The sequence below is a fragment of the Giraffa tippelskirchi genome, chromosome 7, assembly GCF_054371585.1.
Source record: "Giraffa tippelskirchi isolate mGirTip1 chromosome 7, T2T-mGirTip1v1.2.pri, whole genome shotgun sequence".
NCBI lineage: Eukaryota > Metazoa > Chordata > Mammalia > Artiodactyla > Giraffidae > Giraffa > Giraffa tippelskirchi.
Genome location: NC_137281.1, coordinates 144,311,519 through 144,338,981, shown reverse-complemented (window position 1 = coordinate 144,338,981; position 27,463 = coordinate 144,311,519). Strand labels below are relative to the sequence as shown.

The window sequence follows — 27,463 nt, the reverse complement described above, 5'->3', positions numbered from 1 at the left end:
AAAAGGCCAGCTATGCAGGCCTCCAGGGAGTACCATTCACACTGAAGTTTAATATGAAAGGCACCCCCTTGTGTGGTTTAGTGCAAAAACTAAGTGGCTGTGTGTAGTGGCCCTGCCCTCATGGAGTTTATAGTCTAGTAGGGGAGACAAATATTAAACATTGAATTGAGTTGAAAATGACATTATTAATAGTATTATTATTTTTGTTGGAAGAAGACAGAATGAGGAGGAAGGGGACTGATTCTTTCTCTTACTCATTCTCTCTGTGAGTGTGTGCTCAGTTGTATTCAACTCTATAGCCCTTCCTATTTTATTTATTTATTCTAAAATATTTATTTCATTTGGCTGCATTGGGTCTTAGTTGCAGCATGTGGGATCTTTGTTGTGCTTTGTGGGATTCTCTCTAGTTGTGGCACTCAGGCTCAGTAGTTTTAGCTCAAGGGCTCGGTGGTTGCAGAGCACTGGCTTAGTTGCCCTGTGGCATGTGGGATCTTAGTTCCCTGACCGAGGATGGAACCCTTGTCCCCTCCATTGCGAAGTGAAAGTAAAAGTCACTCAGTCATGTCGACTGTTTGTGACTCCCATGGAGCCTGCCAAGCTCCTGGGTACATGGGATTTCCCAGGCAAGAATACTGGAGTGGGTTGCCATTCCCTTCTCCAGGGGATCCTGTCAACCCAGGAATCGAACCCGGGTCTCCTGTCCTGCAGGCAGGCTCTTTATCTTCTAGCACATTCCCAGAGCCTCCATTGCAATGTGTATTCTTAACCACTGCACCACCAGGGAAGTCCCGAGTCCTTATTTTTTTGAGAAACTGTTTTTTAACTGGAGCTGCTATAACAAAATGACCATGAAGTAGGTGGCTTAAATAACAGACATTTATCTCTCACAGTTCTGGTAGCAGGAAAGTAGGAGATCAGGGTGGCAGCCCTCTTCTCGGGCTGCAGATAATTGCCTTCTTGCTGTGTCTTCACATGGCAGAGACAGAGAGAGAGAGACACACACACAGAGGGAGGGAGAGAGAAAGAGAGGAGAGAGAGAGGAGAGAGAGAGGAGAGAGAGAGAGAGGAGAGAGAAGGGGGGGAGAGAGAGCTGGGGGGGGAGAGTGAGAGGAGAGAGAGAGCGAGAGGGGAGAGAGAGAGAGGAGAGAGAGAGAGCAAGAGGGGAGAGAAGGGAGAGAGAGAGGGGAGAGAGAGACAGACAGAGAGAGAGACACAGAGGGAGAGAGGAGAGAGAGAATGAGGGGGGGGAGAGGGGAGAGAGAGGGAGGAGAGAGGAGAGAGGGAGAGGGGAGAGGGAGGAGAGAGGTGGGAGAGGAGAGAGAGAGAGATGAGGCGGGGAGAGAGAGAGAAGAGAGAGGGTGGGGGGAGAGAGAGAGTCAGAGAGATGAGAGAGAGAAAGTAGAGAGAGGAGAGGAGAGAGAGGGGGAGGGAGAGAGAGCTAGAGGGGAGGGGGGAGAGTGAGAGGAGAGAGAGAGAGAAGGGAGAGAGAGCGAGAGGGGAGAGAGAGAGAGGAGAGAGAGAGAGCAAGAGGGGAGAGAGGGGAGAGAGAGAGGGGAGAGAGAGACAGACAGAGAGAGAGACACAGAGGGAGAGAGGAGAGAGAGAATGAGGAGGGGGGAGAGGGGAGAGAGAGAGAGGGAGGAGAGAGGAGAGAGGGAGAGGGGAGAGGGAGGAGAGAGGTGGGAGAGGAGAGAGAGAGATACAGAGAGGGGGAGAGGAGAGAGAGAGAGACGGGGCGGGGAGAGAAAGAGAGAAGAGAGAGGGTGGGGGGAGAGAGAGAGACAGAGAGATGAGAGAGAGAAAGTAGAGAGAGGAGAGGAGAGAGAGGGGAGAGAGAGGTGAGAGAGGAGAGAGAGAGGAAGTGAGCTCTCTCGTGTCTCTTCTTATAAGGGCATGAATCCCATCGTGGGTGCTCTACTCTCATGACCTAATTACCTCCCCAAAGTCCCATCTCCAAATCCCATCCATTGTGGCGTCAACACCTGAATTTCAGAGACGGGGGACGTGGTTCAGTCCACAGCAAGCACTAAACTTGGTTTTCTTTCAAGGGCAGCTTTAGGAACAGTTAACTGTGAGGAAAATGAAAAGGCTCCCCCCAACACCTTGCCAAAGATTGCCCCCTGCTCGCTAGTTCTTGCAAAACACGACACAAACGGGAGACGGCTTTCTGCGACACCATCAGAGTGAAACATGTTTCAATGCAAACAGGAGGAAGGCAGCAAATTGGCATAGCTGAGTTTTACTGTGTGTGTGTGCGGGGGGCGGCTGTGGACGTGTGGGCCGCTGAGTGAGCCCGCAGGAAAAAGCTAGGTGCCGGCGATCCTGCCACAGGCCCAGGCTCCTCCTTATCTCTGCTTATCTCTGTTTCTGAGCACAAATAGCTGTGATGGGCCAAGGTCCTGATTTTTACAGCCAGAAGGGACCTGTGGTCATGGAGCAGGGAAGGAGAGAGAGTAGGGGAGCTCTTAGAGACATGAAAGAATTCGGGGCCGACCGCGAGGAAGGGCAGGGGAGAGTCAAGGACAAGGGGCCCGGGAGAAGCAGGGCTAGGTTCCCTCAGGTCCCTGCCGCCACCCCTAGAAGCCTGGAGACCGGGGAGGGAGCAAGGCTCCGGCCTGACGTGAAGACTTCGCTTTTGGACACAGGTGTGAGGTAGGGCAGGACACCCGTCCCCGGGTCAGTACACGGGAATGGGAACAGGAGGACCCTGAAGAGGGAGGGGGCCCCAGGGGTCTGGGTTGGAAGGTCGGAGCTGGGAGTCCATTCAGGACAGCGGACGTGGAATCTAAGAGCACGCGTGGGGACTTCCCTGGAGGTCCGGTGGCCGAGACTTCGTGCTTTCAGTGCAGCAGCTGCATGTTCAACCCCTGGTGCGGGGTTGGGGGGAGAGGGGGTGGTGGAGGACTAAGATCCCATCTGCTGTGGACATGGCCAAAAAAAAAAAAGAGAGAGAACAGGCGTGGTTTTTGAGAGAGGGAGGTGGAACCGTGAGGATGAGGAGCTGGCTGTCTTAGAAGGGGTCTGGCGGGCTCTGCAAATCACATGTGGAGCCTCGGCGGCAGTTATTTTGGAGAAGGCTTATTTTTTCCACTCTGAATCCTCTTTGGCTCCTGGAATCCATTTCTCCACAGATATGCTCAAGGAGGGCGCCTGGAAAGCTCTCAGAGGTAGGATGGCTTTTCCCCTCCAGAAGGGATGGCTAAGGATCCCACAGAGCCCCTCATGAAGGCCCTGGAACCGCAGCCAGCTCTGCTCCAAGCCTCAGGCCGGGGGAGTTCCTGCTCTGGCGGGGAGCCCGGCAGTTTGTACCCTCTGCCTTCCCTGCTTCTGATTGCAGCCTTGAGTGGCCCGAAGTCAGTGTTGATGAGAATATCCTTCTCCTGTGCCCTGTGCCAGCTTCTTCGAGCCCAAGACATCTATCATCCCGGGGAGAGTCTAGCCCCCCGGTCTGGGGCAGACAGGTGATGGCTGAGGCTAGGCCGTGCCTGACCCACCCCGGGGTGCGCTGGTCACCACTCCACAAAGTGAATCATTCACTGTCAGCCTTTCCCCGCTCCCTCTGCCCCTTGTGGCTTTCATGCAAATGTCACTCCTGGGATCCTATCAAGTAGGATTTTTTTTCTAAAAAGAAATGCCATATGGGTGGGGGGGAGAGATAAATTAGGGGTCTGAGATTAACATATACGTACAACTACATTTAAAAGAGGTAAACAACAAGGACCTACTGTATAGCACAGGAAACTATACTAATTATCTTATAATAACCTATAATGGAAAAGAATCTGAAAAAGAATATATATAAATATATAATGTATATTTATAATATATATATATATCTGTATAACTGAATCACTTTGCTGTACACTTGAAACTAACACAACATTGTAAACAACATTGTAAGTTGACTGTGCGTGCTAAGTCGCTTCAGTCGTATCCGACTCTTATGCGACCTCATGGACTGTAACCCACCAAGCTCCTCTGTCATGCAATTCTCCAGGCAAAGATACTGGAGTAGGTTGCCATGCCCTCCTGCAGGGGATCTTTGCAACCCAGGGACTGAACCTGCATCCTTTAGGTCTCCTGCATTTGCAGGTGGGTTCTTTACCAGTAGTACCCCCTGGGACTTCAATAAAAAAAGAAATACCATGTTGAAAAGGACATTTTCCCCTTCTGTTTAACTTGCTTTTCACAGGTTAGGGAGAACTGGCCATTGATTTTCTTCTAGAGAACAGAGCAAGCCCTGTGCAGATTTTGGCTAATTAACTTTTGGAGAAGTGCCGCTTGAATTTATCAGAGGGTGAAGTCTCTTTTCCCCTCCAATGTCTTAAAAAAGGCTTTAAACTTTTGTTTCCGAATCTCTGCCAACGCCTGGCCTGTTTAAAAATGACTTCCCTGGAGATGGTGGCAAAGGGTGATGGTTGTCATATTTTTGTAACTTCAGTCTTCAATACAGTTGTTCCAGTCCTCAGAAAATCTCTTCTGTTTACATAAGAGAGGTATCATTCACACAAAGATTACATTTAAAAATACACATTCCCCCTCAGCATGCCTGTTACTAATAACATTGCATGTTATGAAAGTGGAAAGTATTTAAGATGAAATTAATTTTCACCCAGCGAGCCACTTTGTTTGACTTTTTCGTTCCATTCGGTGTGGGGCATGGACTTGGCCAAATGCACTTCTCATTGTCAGCAAGTTCACCTCCTTGTTTCTCTTTTTTGGGATTGAAGCTGCTAGAAATGAGTTTCGGGCACATTGAGAGAAGTCTCATCTGTGATCGTATTGTACATTTCTTTTGTGTTGGCTTCCAGAAGTTTGTTTTTCTAAGTGGAAACCCTCTTCTCTCCAGCTGATGAGTTTTAGTGTATGGTTTTTTTCTTTCTCCCTTTCTTTCTCTTCCTTCCTTCCCTTCTTTCCTTCCTTCCTTCCACGGGTTCTCTTTCAGCACAATTTCTGGAGTTGGAATAGTTAACATCTTTTTTGGCAGTCTGTCAGAAGATCGTGGGAAACCAGATAACGGCTCCTTGCTTAGGACACCTCTCGGTTGTGTGTTCTTGTCAGTTCTCATCTGTGTGATGCGGCTGGTCTCTGTTCCATGGAGGGAAGCTGGAGCCTCCAGGACACCCCAGACAGGCTGTGTGTCTGAGCTGCCCTCGACAGTTCTGCTACATAGAGCTGCATCGCGCAGAGGGAGACACTTAAGCTGGTGGGACACAGTCGCAAATGCTTCCCAGAAAGTGGTTCTTCATTTTTGATCAATCTCATGACCCTTGTTACTAACTTTGATTACATCAGCTTATGCGCAGTTCTGTTTTATAGCATTCTGATGGGCTTTCATTCCCCCTCCCAATTCATTTTCAGCTGGGTGACTATCTTAATTTGATTACAGTTAGGTTTTGCAACTGCTAGATGCTTTCTGAGCTGTTATGCCGTTCTTGTGAGAGGGAAGATGCCCAGAGGTAGAAAAGGAGGTTTGTCCACAAGTAGTTTCTGAAAGATGCCTCAGAAGCTTCAGTGATTGTATCCTCCCAGAATAAGGAATTTGATTTAAATATTTTGGTGGAATCTGACACTTTGACTTTTAAAAAAGAGTAAGAGGACAAATACTATATGATAATTACCTATATGTGGAATCTAAAAAATACAACAAGCTAGTGAATATAACAAAAAAGAAGCAGACTCACACAAAAAGAGAACAAGCTAGTGATTACCAGTGGGGAGAGGGAAAGAGAGAGGGGCAAGACAGAAGTAGGGAATTAAGAAGTATAAACTTTTATATATAAAATAAATTGCAAAGTTATATTGTACAATACAGGGAATGTAGCCAATATTTTATAAGTGGAATATAACATTTAAAAATTGTGAATCACTATATTGCACACCTCTAACGTAAAATATTGTACATCAATGACACTTCAGTAAAAAAATAAAGAGGACAGAAGAATCCATTTAAATTTTTCCTTTTTTTTTTTTTGCTCCTCTAAATATTTTAGTTAAGAAATATTTTAAACTTAGATCCCCCTGCCCATTTTAATGTCACTGTGTCTCCAGAGACCAAAACAAAGGGGCATTCATAATGTCCCTTCAAAATGAGCTATTTGATTCTCCCTTTTGGCTCTGCAAGTCCTGTGGCTCTTCTCCTTCTGTCTTTTCCTCCTCCTCTTCTCTAAAAATCTCTACTTTACCTGGTAGACATTATGTTATTACAGTTGCAATTCCTGGAACCATTTATTCACCTCTGTCATATGCCTATCGTTTATTTGTTAGGTATTTGATCTTATTGATTATGTTTGTGTTTTATTACATTTGATCAATTATATCAATGTTATATTTTTGGTCTTTGAAAAGGACAGTATCTTAAAATTAGTAGCATCACCAAAGGATACCAAAGATTCAGGAACCTAAAATTTACTGTGCTTAATCAGATCACCACTCCAGTAAACCCGAAAGATCTTTCTATTTGTGGATTAAACTTGGGGAATTGAATTATTTTGAGTCCCAAAATTCAGCTGTTATTGCTTTAAATGCTTCTTTCATTTGTTTTCAATCAGAAAGTTATTTTTCTTCAAGTGTGTGGTTTTAAAAGGTTGGTGCGTGCCCTTCTTCATCTCCTCACCCCTATAATAGCTGTATGTTTACAGGGTGTTTCCTCTGACCCTCTAGTCTTTTCTATGGGGGTGTTTCTCTTCTACTGTAATGGAAGTCTTTGTATCTTTGCTGGTGGTTTCAGTCCAATCTGGAGTGTCTTTGCTGGTTACCACTGAGGAATAAGTGTGGCTAATGGGGCATGTTAAGGGGCAGGGGGCTCTGGAAGCTGGATGTCCTAGCAGACCCCATGCAGAAGGTTGTACCAGAGCTACCTCCATTCTGGAGTAGGGACCTCATGCTTCCTGGGACAGGGACATGTTACTCTTGTGTCGTGTGTGTGCTAAGTTACTTTAGTCATGTTCGACTCTTTGCAGCCCCATGGACTGTAGCCCATCAGGCTCCTCTGTCCATGAGATTCTCCAGGCAAGAATACTGGAGTGGGTTGCCGTCCTGCAGGGGATCTTCCTGACCCAGGGATCAAACCTGAGTCTCTTATGTCTCCTGCGTTGGCAGACAGGTTCTTTAACACTGGTACCACCTGGCAAGCCCCATGTTACTTTTACTGGTGGTTTATTCTCGGGGTCCTAATTCCTCTGTTAATGGGGTCTCTAAGTTCCCTGGAGGATTTGGTACAGGAAATTGAACCTGTTGGAGACCTGAAGCTGAGCTGGATTCTGCTGCTTGCCAAAGCTCTTGATCCCCATTGTCTTGGTCTTCATAACTGCAAAATCTTCCCTGGCAGGTGGGTGGGTGACTTCAGTTTCCTTCTGGGTGTGTTCTGGTTTTCCCTGGCCTCATTCCCCCTCTCTCGGTCTCCCTGCAGGCTCGGGGACCAGTTCTACAAGGAAGCCATTGAACACTGCCGGAGTTACAACTCCCGCTTGTGCGCAGAGCGCAGCGTGCGCCTCCCGTTCCTGGACTCGCAGACCGGGGTGGCCCAGAACAACTGCTACATCTGGATGGAGAAGAGGCATCGAGGCCCAGGTGAGCCATGCCACCCGTGGGATGTGCTCACGTTCGGGCTCCCAGCCTGGATGCAGGCTGATCAGAGATTGTCCAGGAATCCCTGCAGCTTGGGTGGGCGTGGAGGTGGGACAGGCTGTACGGGGAGCCTGGAATACTTTCAAGAAACTCAACTGCTTCTGCACGTGCACTCTTAGCACGTGCCCCAAGGAAGATGCGGAACATTGAAGCCACACTGGCGGGAAGGGGCAGAGTGAAAGAATTCAGGATGTTTAGTCCCTAAAAGGGAAGACTAAAGCCATGACAACTGCTTCACCTTCTACTCTGTGTGTTGGTGTAGCTTAGTGGTTATAAGCTGGAAATCTGAAGTCAGATTTTGGTTTGAGGCTGAGCTTTGTCATCAAACCTCTTGCCCTCAGGTTCCTCATCTGTAAAATGGGGATACTAATAGTACCCACTTTAGGACTTTGTCAGGATTAAATGAAAATCTTCATAAAAAACCCATAACCTGTGTAGAGCACATAGTATGTACTAAGGCTTCCCTGGTGGCTCAGTGGTAAAGAATTTGCCTGCTAATGCAGGAGATGCAGGTTCGATCCCTGGGTTGGGAAGATCCCTTGAAGAAAAAAATGGATACCTACTCCAATATTCTTGCCTGGGAAATCTCATGGACAGAGGAGTCTGGTGAGCCACAGTCCAGGGGTTGCAAAAGAGTTGGATACAACTTAGTGATTAAGCAACCAAAACAACAAAGTATGTTTTCCAAAAATGCTACCCGTTATTGTTGATGTTATTATTATTATTATTACTGTGATACTAGTCTTCTAGGCTTCAGAGAACAGAATAAAGACCACTGGGTGGAGATCAGGGAGGTAATTTAACATAGTTTTCTGGCTCTATATTGGTATATTTTGAAAAAATTTATTATAGAAGGTTTCAAAGCCATGCAAAAGTGGAAAGAAGAGAAAAATGAATTTCTGTGTATCGTTCACCCAGCCTCAACAGTGATCAACTCATAGCCAATCATTTCACTTATACTCACCTTCCACTTTCCTCCTTGAACCCAGGTTATTTTGAAGCAAATCAAGACAGCAATATTATTTCATCTGTAAATTTTTCAGTCTGTATCTCTAAATGGTAAGAACATAAACAAACATACCAGCCATACCTATCAAAACTCAAAGTTAAAAATGAGACATTAATAGCATCAAATATTTGTTCAACATTTGTTTCTCTGTGTAATTGAAATCAGGATCCAAATAGCACTTCTACGTTAAACTTGGCTGATGTGTCTCTTAAGTCTCTTTAAATCTGTAGGTTTCTTTCTCTCTCTCTCACTTGTTACTTGTGGAAGAAACTGGGTTGTTTGCACTGTAGGGTTTCCCAGAGTCTGGATTTTCTGATTGCATCCCCATGGTGTTATTCCTGTGAATTGGTAAAAACAGATTCAGGTTCAATTTTGGGGCAAGAACAGTTCCTAAGTGGTGATGTGTGCTTTCATCAGGAGCCTCGTGGATTCTGGGTATTTCTCTTTTATTGATGTTAGCAGCCCTTGATGAAAATTGTCTAGATGCTTTATTTTATTAAGGGTTCAGAAATGGTGACATTCAGTTTGAGGCTATCATTATTTCTTCATTTATTAGGTCTACATCATTTATAAAGGAACCATCTCCTTATTAAAATTTTGGTTATTGTGGGGTATAGTACACATATGAAAGTATGGATAAATGATTTTGCCCCTTTAGTTATCAATTTTCAAAATAATGAGCTGGTTCTCTTGTATTCTCCAAAGATGATCAATAAAGTTATTATGATTATCTTGAGTACCATCATGAATTCACAGACATAAACATAGTGGATAATTTTAATCCACTGCAGCTATTATTCTTATCAATGCTTAAATTGCCCTCATCTTTGGACAGCTCAGTTGGTAAAGAATCCGCCTGCAATGCAGGAGACCCCAGTTCGATTCCTGGGTGGGGAAGATCCCCTGGAGAAGGGATAGGCTACCCACTCCAGTATTCTTGGGCTTCCCTTGTGACTCAGCTGGTAAAGAATCTGCCTGCAATGTGGGAGGCCTGGGTTCGATCCCTGGGTTGGGAAGATCCCCTGGAGAAGGGAATAGGTACCCACTCCAGTATTCTGGCCTGGAGAATTCCATGGACCGTATAGTCCATGGGGTCGCAAAGAGTCAGACATGACTGAGCGACTTTCACTTTGGACAGTAGGGTTTATGTCCGGTGCTAGTGTGTTGAAACAGCCTACTAGTTTCTGTAGCATCCTTGCTATCCTAATATTGGGACAGATGTTTCAGGCTCATCTTGTACACATCCTGCCCCACACCCTGAATCACCTATTTCTTTAAGAAACCCCATTTCTTCTTTGTAAGACTATTATTTGGAGACTACAATCTGGTGGTGCCTGTTGCTCCTAGGCTGGTTGTTGATTCTAGGACTTTTCAGTGAGCAGAACTAAGAAATATGATTTCTTGTTTCTTTTTTCTTGTTTCTCTTTTTAAGAGAAAACACATTGTTAAATTTACTGATATTGCCCATTCAATTCAGTCTTACCCAGTTTTAACTTAACTATCTTCATTCTCTATCTCCTCTCTCCCACACTGAAAAGAATACTGGCTCTTTATGCATAGTTTTTTTGCTTTATTCTGCAATAGACACACAACAATATCAGAATAAAATGAGACTACCAGCAATACGGTGACTAAAATGGTTTAAGTTTGTATTTCTTTCTTTGCAATTTTGTGTTGTCTTTAGCATATTTCCTATTAAGGATGTAGAGTCAAATTATTGTGTTTTAAGGTCGCTTGAAATAGTTCCTCAGTGTGTTTGTAGTACTAACTCAATACACAGTTGGATTTATTTGTTTCATTTTTGCTTTTACTTATTAGGTTTTACTGTTTTTTTTTTTAATTTTATGTATTACTTTGTCTTTTTTAAATTAACTTTATATCTTCTGTAATTATAGCATAATATCAAAACCAGAAAAGTGACACTGGTGGAATGTATGTGTGTAGTTCTACGCCATTTTATCGCATGTATAGATTTATGGAACCACCACCACAATTGAGATACAAAACTATTCCATCACCACAAAGATCTTCCTTGTCCTGCCCTTTATAGTCACACCCACCTCTTCTCTCTTCATTTAAGTCCCTTTACACTCTTGCATTTGTAATATAGTATCTTAAACATTTCCTCTACATAACATTGAAAACCACATCAGACAGACTTATAATTTTTGCTTCAACTGTCAAACATAATTTAGAAAACTTAAGAGAAGTGTCTATTGTATTTACTCATATCTTTGCTCTTTTGTTGTTTTGTTCTTCCTTTCTGATGTTCCAAGATGCCTAATTTTATAATTCCTTTCTGACTAAGTATTTTCTTTAACCATTCTTTTAAAGTAGGTCTGGTAGTAACAACTCTTAGTTTTCCTTCTTCTGACAGTGTCTTGATTTTCCTGTTATTCCTTTTTTTTTTCATCTTTATTTTTGGCCATGCCCACACAACATATGAGATCTTAGTTCCCTGACCAGGAATCAAACCTGTGCCCCCTGCAGTGAAGCACAGAGTCCTAACCACTGGGCCACCAGGGGATTTCACCCTTCATTCCTGAAGGATATTTGTTTTGTTGTCGGATATAAAATTCTGGGATGATAGTATTTTTATTTTAACACTTAAAAAATGTCTTGCTTCTTCCTTTCAGCCTCAGTAGTTTGTGATGAGAAATCTGCCGTCGTTCAAATTATTTTCTCTTGAAAGTGAGGTGTCATTTTTCTCTCACTGATTTTGAAAGTTTTTGTTTTTAGTTTTCAGAAATTTGATTTTGATATGTTTTGGTGTAGATTTCTTTGAGTTTATCCTTTTCAGAATTTGCTCTGCTTCTTGAATCTGTAGATTTTATATATATATATATATATTTTTGTGTGTGTGTGTGTGTGTGTGTGCCAAATTTGGAAATTTTTCAACCATTATTTCTTTGATTATAGTTTTTAGCCTCATTCTTTTCCCTTCTTCTTCTGGGATTCCACTGGGAAAGAAAATTCTGGGACTTTAAAATGTTAAATCTTTTGTTATAGACCCAGAAGTCCCCCAGGCTCCCTTCTTCTCTCTCCTTCCTCCTTCCCCTCCCTCTCCTCCTTCCTTCCTTTTTTCGAGTCTGCTGTATGACCTCTATTATATTCTCTTCAGGTTCGTTACTTCTTTTATCTATTTTCTTCATTCTGCTGTAGAGCCCTTTCACTGAGGGTTTGTTTTGTTTTCATTATCATGTTTTTCAGTTCTAAAATTTCCATTTGGTTCTTCTTTATGTCTTCTATTTCTTTGCGGGACTTTGTAGTTTTTCATTTGTCTCAGGTGCTAACAATTATTTGTTTGAAACATTCTCATGATGGTAACTTTAAAACTCGTGTCAGACAAATTCTAACACGTGTTGTTGGTGTCTGTTGTCTTTTCTCACTCAAGCTGAGATTTTCCTGGTTCTTCATAGGAGTGATTTTGATGGGATCCTGACCATTTTGGCTATAATGTTATGAGGCTCCAGATGTTATTTAAGTGTTCTATTTTCACAGACCTTCTCTGACACTGTGCCGACAGGGGAAGAGTGGTGCCCCTTGTTGCTGTCGGATGGATGAGGAAGTCCAGGCTCCCCATTCAGTCTCTGTTGACACCCCAGAGGGGGAGGAGTACCTCATTATTGCTGGGTGGAGGTGGGTTCAGACCCCCCACTAAGCCTTCACCAATGCCACCCTAGTTGGGAAGAGGGAGTACGCCTTATTACTGGTCCCTATGCAGCCTCCACTAATGCCATGGGGTGTCACTTGACCTCCTCTGACACTAAACCAGCAAGGATATTAGGATGCCGCTTCCCTGGTCCTTCAGCTAGAGAGAGCAGGATTTTCTTTGATCTTTTTTGGGTCTACATTTGTTGGTGTTTCTGAATAATCAGTTTTTCTACAACTCAGTCTGGGGTATATAAAACAAAAAGAAACGCCCAGAAACTTGCCACCCTGTTGTTTCTTGGGTATGAAAGTTCCTAGCTGGTCAGTCTCTTTACCTTTCAGTACCTTATTTTTGTTGTATACACAATGTCTAGGAGTTTTAGTTGGGGTTAGTGGGAGGAATATGGGAGAGTATATCTACTCTATCTTTCCAGAAGCAGAAGACCCTGGGTGACTTTTTTTAGTAAAAAAAAAAAAAGTTAACAGCTTTATTGAATTATAACTGACATACAGCAATCTGCACATATTTAACATGTGCAATTTGATAAGTTTTGACATGTGTATACCTGTGAAACCATCAGCACAATCAATATAATGAACATATCCATGACTCCCCCAAGTTTCCTTCTGTCACTTGTGATCCATCCCCCCCTTTCTTCCTCCTCCCTCTACCTTTCATCTCTCCCAACCCCCAGCCATGCTTTCTATACTCTAATCATACAGTATGTACTTCTTTTCTCAGTGACTGGTGGATAAGGTCCTGACTTCTTTCACTCAGCATAATTATTTTGAAATCATCCATGCTGTAGCATGTATCAATGATTTATTTGTTTTTTATGCTGAGTAATATTCTATTATATGGCTACATCACAGTTTATTCATCAGTTGATGGACATTTTGATTTGTTTTTAGTTTTTGGCTGTTATAAATAGAGCTGCTGTGAACATTTGTGTGTAAGTCTTCACATGGACATATACTTTCATTTCTCCTTGGTAAAGTACCTAGGAGTGTAATGGCTATGTCATAAGGAAGGTCTGTATTTTACATTTTAAGAAACTGTCAGGCTGTTTTTCAAAGTGGTTTTATCATTTTATATCCACCCCGACAATGTACAAGAGTTCCAGTTCCTGTATATTCTCACTAACACTTGGTATGGTCAACTGTTTCAAGTTTTAGCTATTCTTATTTTTATACAGTGGTATCTCCTTGTAGTTTTACTTGTATTTCCCTAATTAATAATGTTGAATATCTTTATATGTGCTTATTTTACCATCCTTTGGTAAAATGTTCAAATCCTTGGACCATTTTAAAATTGGGTTGTTTGTTGGTTTTCTTACTAATGAAAATAGATCTTTATAAATATTAGATTCAAGACCTCTCCAAATTTTTCCTTCTTTTTTGAAGTTGTTTTGGTTACTCTAGGTTCTTTGCACTTCCATATGAATTTTATAATCAATTTGTCAGTTTCTACAAAAAACATGGGGGAATTTTGATTGAGATTGTGTGGAATCTATAGATCAACTTGGGGAAAACTGACATTTCTTAATGTTGAATCTTCCAACCCATGGATATAATGTATCTCCCCATTTATTATTATTTTTTTAATTTTTCTGATCAATCACTTTTAGTTTTCAGTGTACAGGTCTTTCACATTTTGTCAGGTTTATCTCTATATACTTAATATTTTTGATAATATTATAAATAGATTTTTAAAATTTAAATTTTCAGATTTTTCTTTGCTAGTGTACAGAAATGCAATTATTTTTGTGTATTCACTTGTCCTACAATTTTGCTATACTCATGTATTAGTTCTAGTAGCTTTCTATAGATTGCATAGCATTTTCTCTATAGTTGATTATGCTAGTGAATGAACAAAGCTTTTCAATATAGATGTGTTTTATTTATTTTACTTATCTATGCAAAGTAACAAGTACTGTATTGACTATGTAAAATGACAAGTACTATTTATGTAAAATAACAAGTATTGTACTGGAATGTCCAGGACAATATTAAGTAAACGTGGTAAGAGTGAACATCCTTTTGTTGTTCCTGATCCTAGGGTGAGAGCATTCATTCTTTCATTTTTAAGAATGACGCTAGCTGTAGTTTTTTTGTTTGTTTTGTTTTTGCTGCATCACACGGCATTCAGGATCTTAGTTCCCCAACCATGGATCTAACTCTGGCCCCTTGCAGTGAAAGCATGGAGTCTTAACCACTGGACTGCCAGGAAAGTCCCAGCTGTAGGTTCTTTATAGTCGCTCTTTATCAAATTGAGGATGCTCCAATCTCTAATTTGACAGTTATTTAAATCAGTATTTGGTATTGGTTTTGTCAATTGATTTTGCTGAGTCTATTGAGATGATCATGTGATTTTGCTTTTGTTAATTGTTAATATGATGAGTTATATTGATTGGTTTTTGCATGTTAAACTAACATTGCATTCCTAGGATAAACACTACTTTGTCATGACATGTTATCCTTTTTATATATTGTCAGATTCACTTTGCTAAAGTTTAATTAGAACTTTTGCATCTATCTTTATGATAGATATTGGTCTATAGTCTTTTTTTTCTTCTCCTTGCTGTGTCTCTGTCTGGTTTAGGTATTTGGATGGTGTTGGCTTCATTTAATGAGTTGGGAAATATTCTCTCCTTTTCAATTTTCTGAAAGAGTTTATATGTAGAATTGATATTAGTTATGTAGAATTGATATTAGTAGCTACAGCATGCAGGCTCAGTAGTTGTGGCTTGCAGGCCCCAGAGTACACGGCCCTTAATAGTTGTGGCACTTGGGCTTCGTAGTTGTAGCACATGGGCTTAGTTGCTTGGCAGCCTGTGGAATTTTCCCGGACCAGGGATAGAACCTGTCTCCCCTGCACTGGCAGGTGGATTCTTACCCACTGCGCCACTAGGGAAGTCCTAAATTTAATTTCTTTAATAGGTATATAGGGCTATTCAGGCTATTTCATCTTCAGTGAGCCTTGGTAGTTTGTGACTTAAAGGGACATGTCCATCTCATCTAAGTTATACAAAATGAGTTGCATAAGATTGTTCATACTGTTGTTGTATTATCTTTTTATTATGTGTAGAATCTGTTGTGGTATATCCTCTGTTATTCCTTACATTGGTAAACTTGAGTTTTTTCTTTCACCTGGTCAGTCTGATTAGAAGTTTATCAATTTTACTGATTTCTTGAAAGAAATAGCTTTTGGTGCAAGTGATTTTCTCAAATTTTTCTGTTTTATATTTTATAGTTTCTGTTCTGATCTTTAGTTTTCCTTTCTTCTATTTTACTTTGGATTTAATTTGCTCTTCTGCTTATTTCTCAAAGTAGAAACTGAAGTCAATGATTTGCAGTCTTTCTTCTTTTGTAATATATTTTCTCCCTAAGAATGAGGGTTTAGCTCATTCTTTAGCCTCATTTCATAAATTTTGGTATTGTTTTCATTTTATTCAACTGAAATGTTTTCTAATTTCTCATTTTATTTCTTATTTTGTCCATAAATTATTTAGAAGTATGATATTTAGTTTCCAAACAGTTGGGAGATTTTCCAGAGATATGCCTTTTATTTATTTCTACTTTAATACCATATGGTCAGAGAATGCTCTGTATGACTTGGATCCTTTTAAATTTACTGAGACTTGTTTTATGGCCCAGAATATGGCCTGTCTTGGATAAATGTTCTCTTTAATCTGGAAAAGAATGTGTATTTTCCTGTCATTAGTTGGAATGTCCTATAAATATCAATTAAATCAAGTTATTGATAGTACTGCTCAAATTTTCTATATTCTTACCAATTTTTATATTTGTTCTGTAAATTATCAAGAGAGTAAATTGAAATTTCTGACTGTAATTGTGAGTTTTACTATTTCCTCTGGTAATTCTTTTAGTTTTTGCTCCATATATTTTGAAGCTCTATTGTTAGATACATAAACATTTAGGGTTATTATGTTCTCTTGATAAACTGATTGCTTTGTCATTTTGTAATGACCCTTGAAATCTGTTAATATTCTTTATTCTGAAATTTGCTTTCTCTAATATTAATATAGCCATTCCAGTTGTACTTTGATTAGCATTAATATGGTGTATTTTTTTCATTCTTTTACTTTTAACCTATTTGAGACTTTATGTTAAAAGTAGATTTTTTAATAGGTAGTATTTGGCTATGTCTTGCTTTTTAAATGTAATCTGATGATTTTTGTTTTGTTAATTTGAGTATTTAGACCATTTAAATTTAATGCGATTATTATTTTTTTATGTTTTTTATTTTTTTTAATTTATTAAGTGATTATTTTTATAGTTAGGTTTAAATCCTAACTATAAAAAAAATCATTTTGCTATTTGTTTCCTATTTATCCATCTGTTTGTTTCCTTTTTTCTCATTTTCTTTCAGGGGTTAATTAAATTTTTTGACTCCATTTTCTCTCATTTTTTGGCTTATTAACTAAAACTCTTTCTTTTGTTATTTTAATGTTTGCTTGAAGTTTATAGTATGCATGTTTAACTAATTATACCTATACCTATCACTTTACCTTCAAGTGATATTATACTGCTTGGTGAATAGTGTAAGCACTCTACAATAGTATGGTGGTAAACAGAATAATGATATCCTACCCCAAAGATGCACATAGCTTAATCCCTGGAACCTGTGAACATGTTATTTTACATGGCAAAAAGGATTTTGTTAATGTGATTAATTAAGTTAATGAACTTGATATAGGGAGCTTATCCTAGATTATTCAAATGGGCCCAATGTAATCATAAGGGTCTTTAAAAGAGGGGGCAGGATGGTCAGAGTCAGAGCAGGAGATGGGACAGCAGAAGCAGAGGTCGAAACAATGCAACAGAGGTAGGGGCTACCATCCAAAGAATGTAGGTGGCATCTAGTCTGAAAAGGCAAGGAAGTAGATTCTCCGATACCATGATGTTAGCTCATTCAGTAAGACTAATTTTGGAGTTCTGACCTCTGGAATTGTAAAATAATAAATTCATATTGTTTTAAGACTCTCTGTGGTGATTCTTTACAGCAGCAGCATTTGGAAACTAATACAAGTGTACTTTAACATAAAAGTATTGACTATTGACCTTTGTGCAATTGCTGTCATACATTTTATTTTTATATATGGTGTAAACCTCATATTACATTGTCATTATTTTGTTTAGTCCACATCTTTTAAAGAATTTTGAATGATGAGAAAAGCTTCTTATATGATTACTGATATACTAAAAGTCATTTCTAATGTTCTTTATTTCTTTGTGTAGATCCTTAATTAGATCTAGTATCAATTTCCTTCTGCCTAAAGCTTTTCTTTTAACATTTCTTGTAGTCTAGGTCTGTTGATGATTAATTCTTTCAACTTTTGTGTATCTGAAAATATCTTTAGCTTGCCTTAGTTTTTTAAAAGTTATTTTTGCTGGGTATAGTCTCTAAATTGACAAGTTTCTTTTTTCCCTTTCAGTATTATAATAATTGAACTACTATTTTCTTGCTTGCAGAGTTTCTGATGAGAAATCATCCTTATTTTTGTTCCTTTATTTGTAATATAGCTCTTTTCTCTGGCTGCTTTTAATATTTTCTCTTTATCACTGTTTTTGAGCAATTTTGACTATGATGTACATTGCTACAGTTTTTTTCATGCTTGTTATACTTAGTTCTGTTGTAGCTTCAGGTTTATAGTTTTCATCAGACTGTGAAAATATCCAGCCCTGTTTCTACAAATACTTTTTCTTCCCTCTCTTCTCTTTAAGGACGCTAATTAGACACATATTAGGTTGTTTGAAGTTGTCCCACTATGCTGTTCTCCTTTTTTTTAAAATTCTCATTTTCTCATAGATTTTTATTTTAGATAGTTTCTATTGCTATGTTTTTAAGTGTTCTAATCTTTTCTTCTCCAATGTCTAGTCTGACCTTAATTCCATCTAGTATGTTTTTAATCTCACACATTGTAGTTTTCATTTTTATAAGTTAAATTTGAGTCTTTTAAAACAGACTGTTTTAAGCTTTTAAACATGTGGAATATAAATAATAACTGTTTTAGTGTCTTTCTGCTAATTCTAACATCAGTGTCAATTCTGGGTTGGTTTTAATTGATTTTTTCCCCCTTTCATTGTAGGCCATTTTGTAGCTTCTTTACATGTCTTGTAATTTTGAATTGGATGCCCAACATTGTGAATTTTACCTTGCTGAGTACTGTATATATTTTTTATTCCTATAGATATTCTGAAACTTTGTTTTGGGTCACTGTCAAGTTACTTGGAAACAGTTTGATCTTTTCTCATCTTACTTTTAAGATTTGTTGGGTGGAACTTGAACAGTTTTTAATCTAGGGCTAATTCCCCTTTAGCAAGGCAAGACCATTCTCTGTACCCTACCCAGTGCTCCATGAATCATGAGGCTTTTCCAGTGTGCTGGTGGGAACAGACTATTCCCAGCCCCTAGTGCTCACTAGGCACACCTATGTTCTTTCAGGTGGTTCTTCTCTTGGCATTTAGTAGTTTCCTCACAAGCACGCTGTAATCAATACTGAGGTGAATACTTGAAGGAGACCCTTTGTGTATCTCCACAGTTCTTTCTCTGAGCAGCTTTCTTGTGTTTGCTGTTCTTTTTTTTAAATTTATTTTTAAAGTGGTTATTTATTTATTTAAATTTTGGCTGCACTGGGTCTTTGTTGCAGCACATGGACTCTGCATTGTGGCACATGGGCTTTCTCTTGATGTGGCACACAGACTTAGTTGCTCTTCGGCATGTGCAATCTGAGTTCCCCAACCAGGGATTGAATTCGCATCTCTGTATTGGAAGGCAAGTTCTTAACCACTGGACCACCAGGGAAATCCCTGTTTACTATTCTTTTCCTTGAATTCTAGTTACCTGGGTCTTCCCAGACTCTCAGCTCTTTCTCTTCAACTCAAGAAGTCGTCTGAATTCTACCCATGTTCCTCCTCCCTGTGCTGCACTCTGGAAACTCTCTCAAGCAAGTAAGCTGGGGCAATCACAGGGCTCACCTTGCCCATTTCCAGTATCTGAGGGATCACTGTCCTTTACTGCCTGATGTCCAGTGTCTTGAAAACTTTTGTTTCATTTTTTTTTTCTGTCTTAGCTTCAGGTGGGAAGGTAAGAATGGCCCTTAATATGCCATCTTAGCTCAAAGCAGATGTTTGCTTTTCTTGTTCAATCACTAAGTTGTGTCCTGCTCTTTGTGACCCCATGGACTGCAGCACACCAGGCTTCCTTGTCCTTCACTATCTCCCACAGTTTGCTCAAATTCATGTCTATTGAGTTGGTGATGCCATCCAACCATTTCATCCTCTGTCACCCACTTCTCCTCCTGCCCTCAATCTTTCCCAGCATCAGGGTCTTTTCCAATGAGCAGGCTCTTCGCATCAGGTGGCCAAAGGATTGGAGCTTCAGCTTCAGCATCAGTCCTTCCAATGAATATTCAGGGTTGATTTCCTTTAGGATTGACTGGTTTGATCTCCTTGCAGTCCAAGGGACTCTCAAGAGTCTTCTCCAACACCACAGTTCAAAAGCATCAGTTCTTTGGTGCTCAGCCTTCTTATGGTCCAACTCTAACATCTGTATGTGACTACTAGAAAAATCATAGCTTTGATTATATGAACCTTTGTCAGCCAAATGATGTCTCTGCTTTTTAATACACTGTCTAGGTTTGTCATAGCTTTTCTTCCAGGAAGCAAGAGTCTTTTAATTTCATAACTGTAGTTACTGTCTTCAGTGATTTTGGAGCCCAAGAAAATAAAATCTACCACTGTTTCCATATTTCCCCTATCTATTTGCCACAAAGTGATGTGACTAGGTGCCATGATCTTAGTTTGCTTTTATATTTTAATTTTCCTTTATAATAATATCAAATATTTACTGGTTTTAAAGTCAAATCTATAAAGCATGGTATATTCAGAGAGTTTAGCCCTTTTCTACCTCTGTTCTTTTACTCTGTTCCTTTCCTCTTTCTATAGACAACTTTCTTTTCTTCTTGTTACTATTATTATTATTATTGTTCTATCTGTAAGTAACTTAAAAAAATAGTTTTTGGTTTCTCTTTCCATTAAAAAAAACCCATGTAAAAACACAGAATACATGTATCTATGTGTGTATATATCGCCATTTGTTAAAGAAATGATAATATAATATGCACACTATTCTCTACCTTACATTTTTCACTTAATGATATATTCCATTGCAGTGTATACTCCCCTGCCCCCACTATCTCCTCCCCCCACTTCTTTCCATAACTTCATTATAGTCCATTGTGAGGATATACTATTGTTTATTCAACCAGGTCCCTGTAATGGACATTGGCTTGTTTCCATCTTTTTTCTAGTATTGAATATACCACGATGGATGCATATTTTTGTATTTTTGCATGTGAGTCTGTGATAGAGATTCCTAGAAGTGAAATTGCTGGGTCAAAGGGCAATATGTATGCAGTTTTGTTAGATAGGCCAAATTCTCTTTCATAGTGTTAGTTGCGCAGTCATGTCCTACTCTTTGCGACTCCATGAGCTGTAGCCTGCCAGGATCTTGTGTCCATGGAAGTCTCCAGGCAAGAATACTTGAGTGGGTAGCCATTTCTTTCTCCAGGGGATCTTCCTGACTCAGGGATTGAGTGTGGGCCTCCTGTGCTGCAGGTGGATTCTTTACTGTCTGAGCCACCAGATACTCAGAGGGTTGAGCCCTTTTGCATTCTCACCAGTGGTGGATGAGATTGGTAGACACCTTTCTAACAATAAAATATTTCACCAGCATAGGAGACTGCTTCATGGAAGGGTAAGGACTAGAATTGTCAAAACAGAGGCCAGAGTGGAGACTCAAGTCAGGGATAGTGTAGAGGCAATTCTTGTGTCAGGTAAGAATCAGATCCAATAATGTCTAAGCTCCTGCTACACATAATAATGTTGATACTGTAAAAATTTCTGACAAATTTAGAAAGAATGTCCTAGTCAATATCTGGTTTTCCATACATTTTATATACTCTACTATAATGTTTTTGTATTACCAAGATGCATTTCCCCATGAGCAATTTTAGTTGGTGATGTGGTAGGAAAGGAGAAATAAATTCCACAAGAAGTGGCTTGATGAGGGTGGGTAGGTTGGCCAGAGTTCTTTTCCTGAGTATTTTGGCAAGGGGAGCGATGTGTTTCAAGCCTGCTGCATATGGACCAGCAATGCAATGGCTCAATGGAGAGTTCTGTGGAATAGTGGAGAGGTTCTGAGTGCAGGCTGAGAACTAGGCTGCCATTACGAGCTGTATGACCCTGTACCAGTTAACCACTGTTAACCCCGCTGTCCTCATCCTTTAAATGTCTCATAGGTTTGTTGTCGCAATGAGATAGCAGTGACTGTGAGGTGCTAGCCTGGAACAGACTGAGAGCTCAGTGAGTGTTAGCTATTGTCCTGTGTCAGGTTTGTTTGTTTTTTTTTTTTTTGACCTGGACCATTTTTAAAGGCTTCATTGATTTTGTTACAATATTGCTTCTATTTTATGTTTTGGCTTTTTGGCCACAAGGCGTGTGGGATTTTAGCTCCCTAACCAGGGAGTGACCCTGTACCCCCTGCACTGGAAGGCAAAGCTGTAACCACTGGAGCACAAGGGAAGTTCCACTGTGTCAGTTTTTGAGTGTAATGGGACCAGTGAGGGACTTGGGGAGACCTCTGGGCCAGAAGAAGCAGGCAACATTCTGGATTTGAGGTCTACCTTGCCAGGGCAGTCCTGTCACATGGGACACTGAACTTGAATGTTAGAGAGAAGCTCCCAAGAAGAATAGGAGGGGAGGCTGGAAGGGGATGGTTGGCTAGCCAGATAGAGAGCCATGCTGGGTGCTGGCATGAGGTGCCAGGTACCCAGGACTCCAGATTTTCAGGGAAGAGAAGAGGCACTGTGGCCTGGGATGGTTCAGGAATGCTTTACTGAAGAGATGGTCCATGAGATCAGGGCAGCTCTTAAATAAGCCAAGAGAAGAGAGGAAGACAGAGCACCAAGAACTGACACGGCTGTAAGTGCTTGGGAAATACATCTTCCCTGCCCCTCAAGCCCTATCTGGGGCTTATTACTCATCCTTCTAGCTCTGCAGACTTGGTCCACATTGTCATCTTCAGCCACAAACAGTAACGGTGCACTTATCATCTGTGGGCCCTAGGGAAATAAATACGAATAAGATTTGATCTAGTGCCAAGTTCCTTATGTGGGAGGTTTACAAACTACAGCTGCCTTGGTGAATCTCTGCTATTCTGGTTTGGAAGGATTGGACTGGAACCAAGACTGGAACCCTTTTCAATACCTACTTCTGTAGTTCTGATGCCCTGTCTTGGTGAAGAGTCCTAGGCTCTCGGGCAGGTGTAGTCACCGCCTCTTTCCTCCAACTCTTATTGCCCTCTAGTTCTTCATTCTCTCAGCTGGATCTCCTCTGAACCCAAGCAGGTGGGTGGGATGGGCATTTGGGATGCAGATGACGCCTGTCCACTCTTGGGATCAAGGGTCGACAAACTGGCATAGGTAAACAACAGGAAGGTAGATTTTGATTTCAAATAAGGGCAAGGTGAAACTCTGTCACATCAACAGTGACCAACAGTGGGGCAGTGTGTCCTGTGAAGTAATGAGGAGGGAACCTCGGGCCACTCTCTGAGCTGCTGTGGGCAGACCCCTTCTCTGGGTGGGCTTGAACTGCCACTGCTCAGCTCTGGTCTGGGGAAGAGGAAGATATTCTGATTCTTCTTTTCAAATCCGTTCCCATCCCATTTCATCTTCTGAATTCTTAATGGCTCATGCTGTGTCTGTCAGAGAGGCTCATAACACTCAGGATCCACCTGCTGAACGTGGGCCATGCATGTGACAAGCAATTTACATGTGCAGGCACCCAGCTCTTCCTGCTGAATTTTCCTATGGAGCCAGTTCTTCCTGCAGCCAGTGTATGCGTTCCTGAGTGGGTGTGTGTGTATATGTGTGTGTGTGTGTATGTGTGTGTGTGTGTATGTGTGTGTGTGTGTGTGTGTGTGTGTGTGTGTGCGCCATGCCTGCACTTGTATATAAGTGTACCTGGAGTTGCAGCTCAAAGTAAGAGCAGAGCAGTTAGCTCTGTGGGGTGTGTGAATGGAGGGGTTGCTGTGGTCTTGGTTACTGGGAAGGCTGGTCACCCCTCTTGCCTCCTGCCTTCCCCTCCTCTCTGTATATTTCATTTGCCCCAGCCCCAGACTTCCTCCTTCAGGTTAATTTCCCCAGCTGCAGCTGTGCCGCCACCCTCCTCCCCAACCCCTCCTCCGTCTACCACACAGACACATGGGCTTTGAGTTATGTGCCTCCTGTTCTAATGAGATAAACAACATAACTCTCATGGGGCTCTGCTCATCCCTTTGTAAGTGGAACTCCAGGGCTGAACGTGTTGGCTCTATAAAGGCACCCTGGTGCTTGTCGGCCCAGGGAGGAGGGCAAGGAAGGGGCGGGAGCCCTGAGAGAGTTCTTGGGGGCATTTGCTTGTTGATATGAGTTGAAGCAGGCATCAAAGGGGAGCCTGTTGCCCCCCTTGTGGCTAGAGGAGCAAAGAGCAGTCGTGTCATGCCAGATGGGGGCCACGTGGGCAGAGAGTCCAGGCTTGTCTAAGTCAGCTAACTCCTGATAATTAAGAACTGATGTCTGTGCAAGACTTCATGGTTATCAAGAGCTTCTTCTTGAATATAAGCTAATCCCCCTACCGTCCTTGTAAGGCAGCTATCATTATCGCCTTTATCTTAAGGCGAGGAGACAGGCTCAGAGAGGTATGATGAGATCCCCAAGGTGACCCGAGTCGGGGTATGAGGACTCGTGCTCGTCCTCTGCACTGTGGGACTCCTCCATGCACCAGAGAAAGTTACAGAAGGAAATAAAGACAGTCCCTTCTTCTGGGCATTCAAACTACTTCCTAAAATGGACTCTCCCGGGAGAATGGACCTGCAGCTGAGTGGCCCGAGGCAGCTGAACAGGCAGTGTGGTGATGGCAGCCTCAGAGAGGGTGGAGGACTTGGACAAGGGCTAATGGTTTCGACCTCCGGTCACTTAGACCTTTTTGAGTGTGCTGGTCAGGACCAGTTCCTTCTCACGGACCTGTTTTTGGTCAGAGTGGAAATACTATGGAAGCAGCCTGTGGGGCAAGAAGGAGCCTACAGCACAGACTCCCTTCTTGGGGTGGGTGGGGTGAGTTCTGTGTTCAGTGCAACGGGTCCCTCTTGGATGGTTTGGAGGCAGGTGGAGGAGTCTCCTGGAGTCAGGAAGAGCAGGAGCCAAGGGTCATCCACTTCCTGTGTTTCTGAAACTCAACCATTCTGGATGAGTTTATTAATATTTGATAAGTGTTTCTAGATGTGTCTGCCAGGCACTGTGCTAAGCTTTGGGGATACTTGAGATGGACATGGCTCCTGCCACCTTGCATCTTATTAAACCAGTGGGGATGACAGTCTAGTAAGCAAGCAGTTAATGACAATGGCTTGGGAAAATTACAAGGAACCTTGGGAACCTACTGGAAAAATGATTAGACTGGTCTTGGTACATCAGAGGGAACATCCAAGTAGTAACTCGATGGTGCTTAGACATCCAGAGTTTCTTTGTCAGATATTATGACAGTCTATAAAGTTCTTTAAAATAAAGAGGTGTTCAGTTACCCCCACACCTCCATGTGGACAGGGTAGCTCTGGCATGGTTTGGGGCATTGGTGTTAGTTCTCCAGATGATTTTTGGCTTCAGCCTGGATTAAGAATTGCTCATCCAAGATAAGGGGGGATTACAGGACCAGTTCTGGGATATGGAGCAGCGGGCCAGCCCTTATACTTGGCCTTCTCTGGGATCCTGGGGAACACCGGCCCCAGCAGTGGCCAAAACATCTGGAAGGGACTCCAACTCAATGTACCCATTTATAGGAATCATAAATTCATTCACTTTTCAAACAAAACAAAATTTTGTTTCCTTTAATGCTGGAGTAGTTGCCTCTGCTCTGGACCCAAACCAGTGTATGGGTAGAGATGACAACACAAATGAAAAATGAATGAGTGGAGGTATAGTAGAGAAGCTTTTAGAGATTTTTCTCTGAAAAATGCAAAAACGAAGAGTTTTTCTCTTAGCTTTTATTATTTTTAATTTTTAAAAGACTTTTTGATGTGGACCATTTTTAAAATCTTCATTGAATTTGTTGCAATATTATTTCTGGTTCATGGTTTGGTTTTTTGACTTTGAGGTGTGTGAAATCTTAGCTCCCTGACCAGGGATTGAACCCACAAGCCCTGCCACTGGAAGGTGAAATCTTAACCACTGGACCTCCAGGGAAGGCCCTCTCTTAACTTTAAAAGCCCCAAAATGGAAGACAGAAGATGGGGAAAAGGTCCTGATGTTTTGTACCCATGGTCCGAGGTCTAGGAAGGGCCCCTTTTATGGGGCAGTGGCCTGTCTCTAACAGTTGTCAAGTGCCACGTTTATCTACAGAGTTGTGACTTCCATGAAAGTGAACTGAAACATATTCTTTCCCTCACTCACTTCGGCAAATGTTTCGTTCGATTCTTCTCTGTGTCAGCCACAGTTCCAGTTCTGGGGATTGTGATGTGAACAAGACCAAGTCCCTGTCCTCACCAAGCTTTTCTCTCTAATGGTGGGGGCAGGTCAGTTGACTTGCTGGTTTATTTGGGGGTGCATCGGGCAGGCTTTCTAATCTGCAGATCACCTAACCAGTCTTCAGCCCTCTTCCTCTGCCCTCAGCCTCCACCCGTTGCCTTCTTCTCTGGGAACAGACCAGGGTCTAGTGTGGGAAGTCCATGTTCTTCCAAGGCCTCTGGATGCTACACTGTGAGCTACATGAGCCCCAAGAGTGTTGGCTGGTGAGCAGGAAGGTTTCTCGTAGGGTGCTTGACCTGACACACAATGCTGTTGTGGTGCTTTCGTGTCAAAGGCCAAATCCAAGCGGAGGTTCTTGTTGGGAGACCGTGTGATCCATAAGCCCAGCACTGGACTCTGACATGTTTCTTTTTGGTAAAGCCCAGGCAGGGATGTGGGCTTCCCTTGTGGCTCAGCTGGTAAAGAATCCTCCTGCAATGCGGGAGACCTGGGTTCGATCCCAGGGGATTGGGAAGATCCCCTGGAGAAGGGAAAGGCTCCAGTATTCTGACCTGGAGAATTCCATGGACTGTATAGTCCAGGGGGTCTCAAAAAGTCGGACACGACTGAGCAACTTTCACTTCACTTCAGGCAGGGATGTACAGATGTGCCGGCTGTGCAGGCATGGAGCTTGCTCCCAGGAGAGGCTTATATTCTGAAGGAGGTTGCCAGGGACTCCCTTCGGCTTCAGTGAGCTGCCAGCAGCTGTCAGTGGGTGGAAGAAGCCGGTGGATAGGAGATCTGGCAGCTTGACTCTGTTTCCTTGAGATGTTTCCCCATCCAGGCTGTCAGCAGGTAGACAGAATGACTCCTGCTGCTCCACCTTCAAGGGCACCTCCTTGGCCTGGGCGGAGGGGCAGTTGATGGGCAGCAGCTGGACATACACTGCCTTGAAAATACTGTGATGGGGATAAATCTGGAAAAGTCCCTCCTGTGGTTTGAGGTCTCGCTGATCTTCTCCCTAGGCTAAGAGAGCAGAACTGATTTTGGCAACAATGATGGCTCACTTTTGGCATGTGCCTACTGAGACAGCAATGTAGAGCAGTCAGAGCCAGGGTCCTGGGGTCAGGGAGCCTAGATTTTGCCTGGGCTCCACCATCTACCAGGTGTGTGACCTTGACATGCCTCTTCACTTCTCTGGGCCTCATTCTCACTGTGATTGAGAAGGTCAGACAGGGTGGTTTCCAGGGCCCCATCCAGCCTGGAGCCTTTAACCTTTATACCATCTCTGTCTACAGGCCTTGCCCCGGGCCAGCTATACACATACCCTGCCCGCTGTTGGCGTAAGAAGAGACGATTGCACCCGCCTGAGGATCCGAAACTGCGGCTGCTGGAAATAAAACCTGGTGAGTGCCCGGTGGAGCTTGGCTGGGCTGAGACAGGAGAGGTGGGGAGTGCTGGGCTGGCCAAGGACTAGGTTGCTCTGTGGAGTTTTCCGAGAGAGTGCATGTGCCCACATGGCGCTTTCAGGAATAAACACATTCACCTGCCCCCCACCCAGCACCCCCAAACTTCTCGCCCTCTGTGGGGTGGGGCTCAGGCCTTCCCCTTC

The 27,463-nt window shown here is 42.2% G+C and overlaps 1 protein-coding gene across 10 annotated transcripts in view; it reads left to right on the top strand.

The window, feature by feature from the left end:
- The window catches only part of DPF3 (double PHD fingers 3), a 279,584-nt gene that overhangs the window by 112,842 nt on the left and 139,279 nt on the right, over window positions 1-27,463 (top strand). For 8 of the 10 annotated variants that reach the window (XR_014059241.1, XR_014059242.1, XR_014059243.1 and 5 more), the window contains 2 exons: window positions 7,412-7,572; window positions 27,150-27,257. Coding sequence is in view for 4 of the 10 variants with exons in the window: in XM_081508946.1 (XP_081365072.1) it covers window positions 7,412-7,572; window positions 27,150-27,257 (269 nt within the window). In the remaining 6 variants the exon portion in view is untranslated. Of the gene's footprint in view, window positions 1-2,407; window positions 2,653-3,131; window positions 3,168-7,411; window positions 7,573-27,149; window positions 27,258-27,463 lie in introns of those variants that run through there. The other 2 variants (XR_014059239.1, XR_014059240.1) reach the window with 2 other exon arrangements.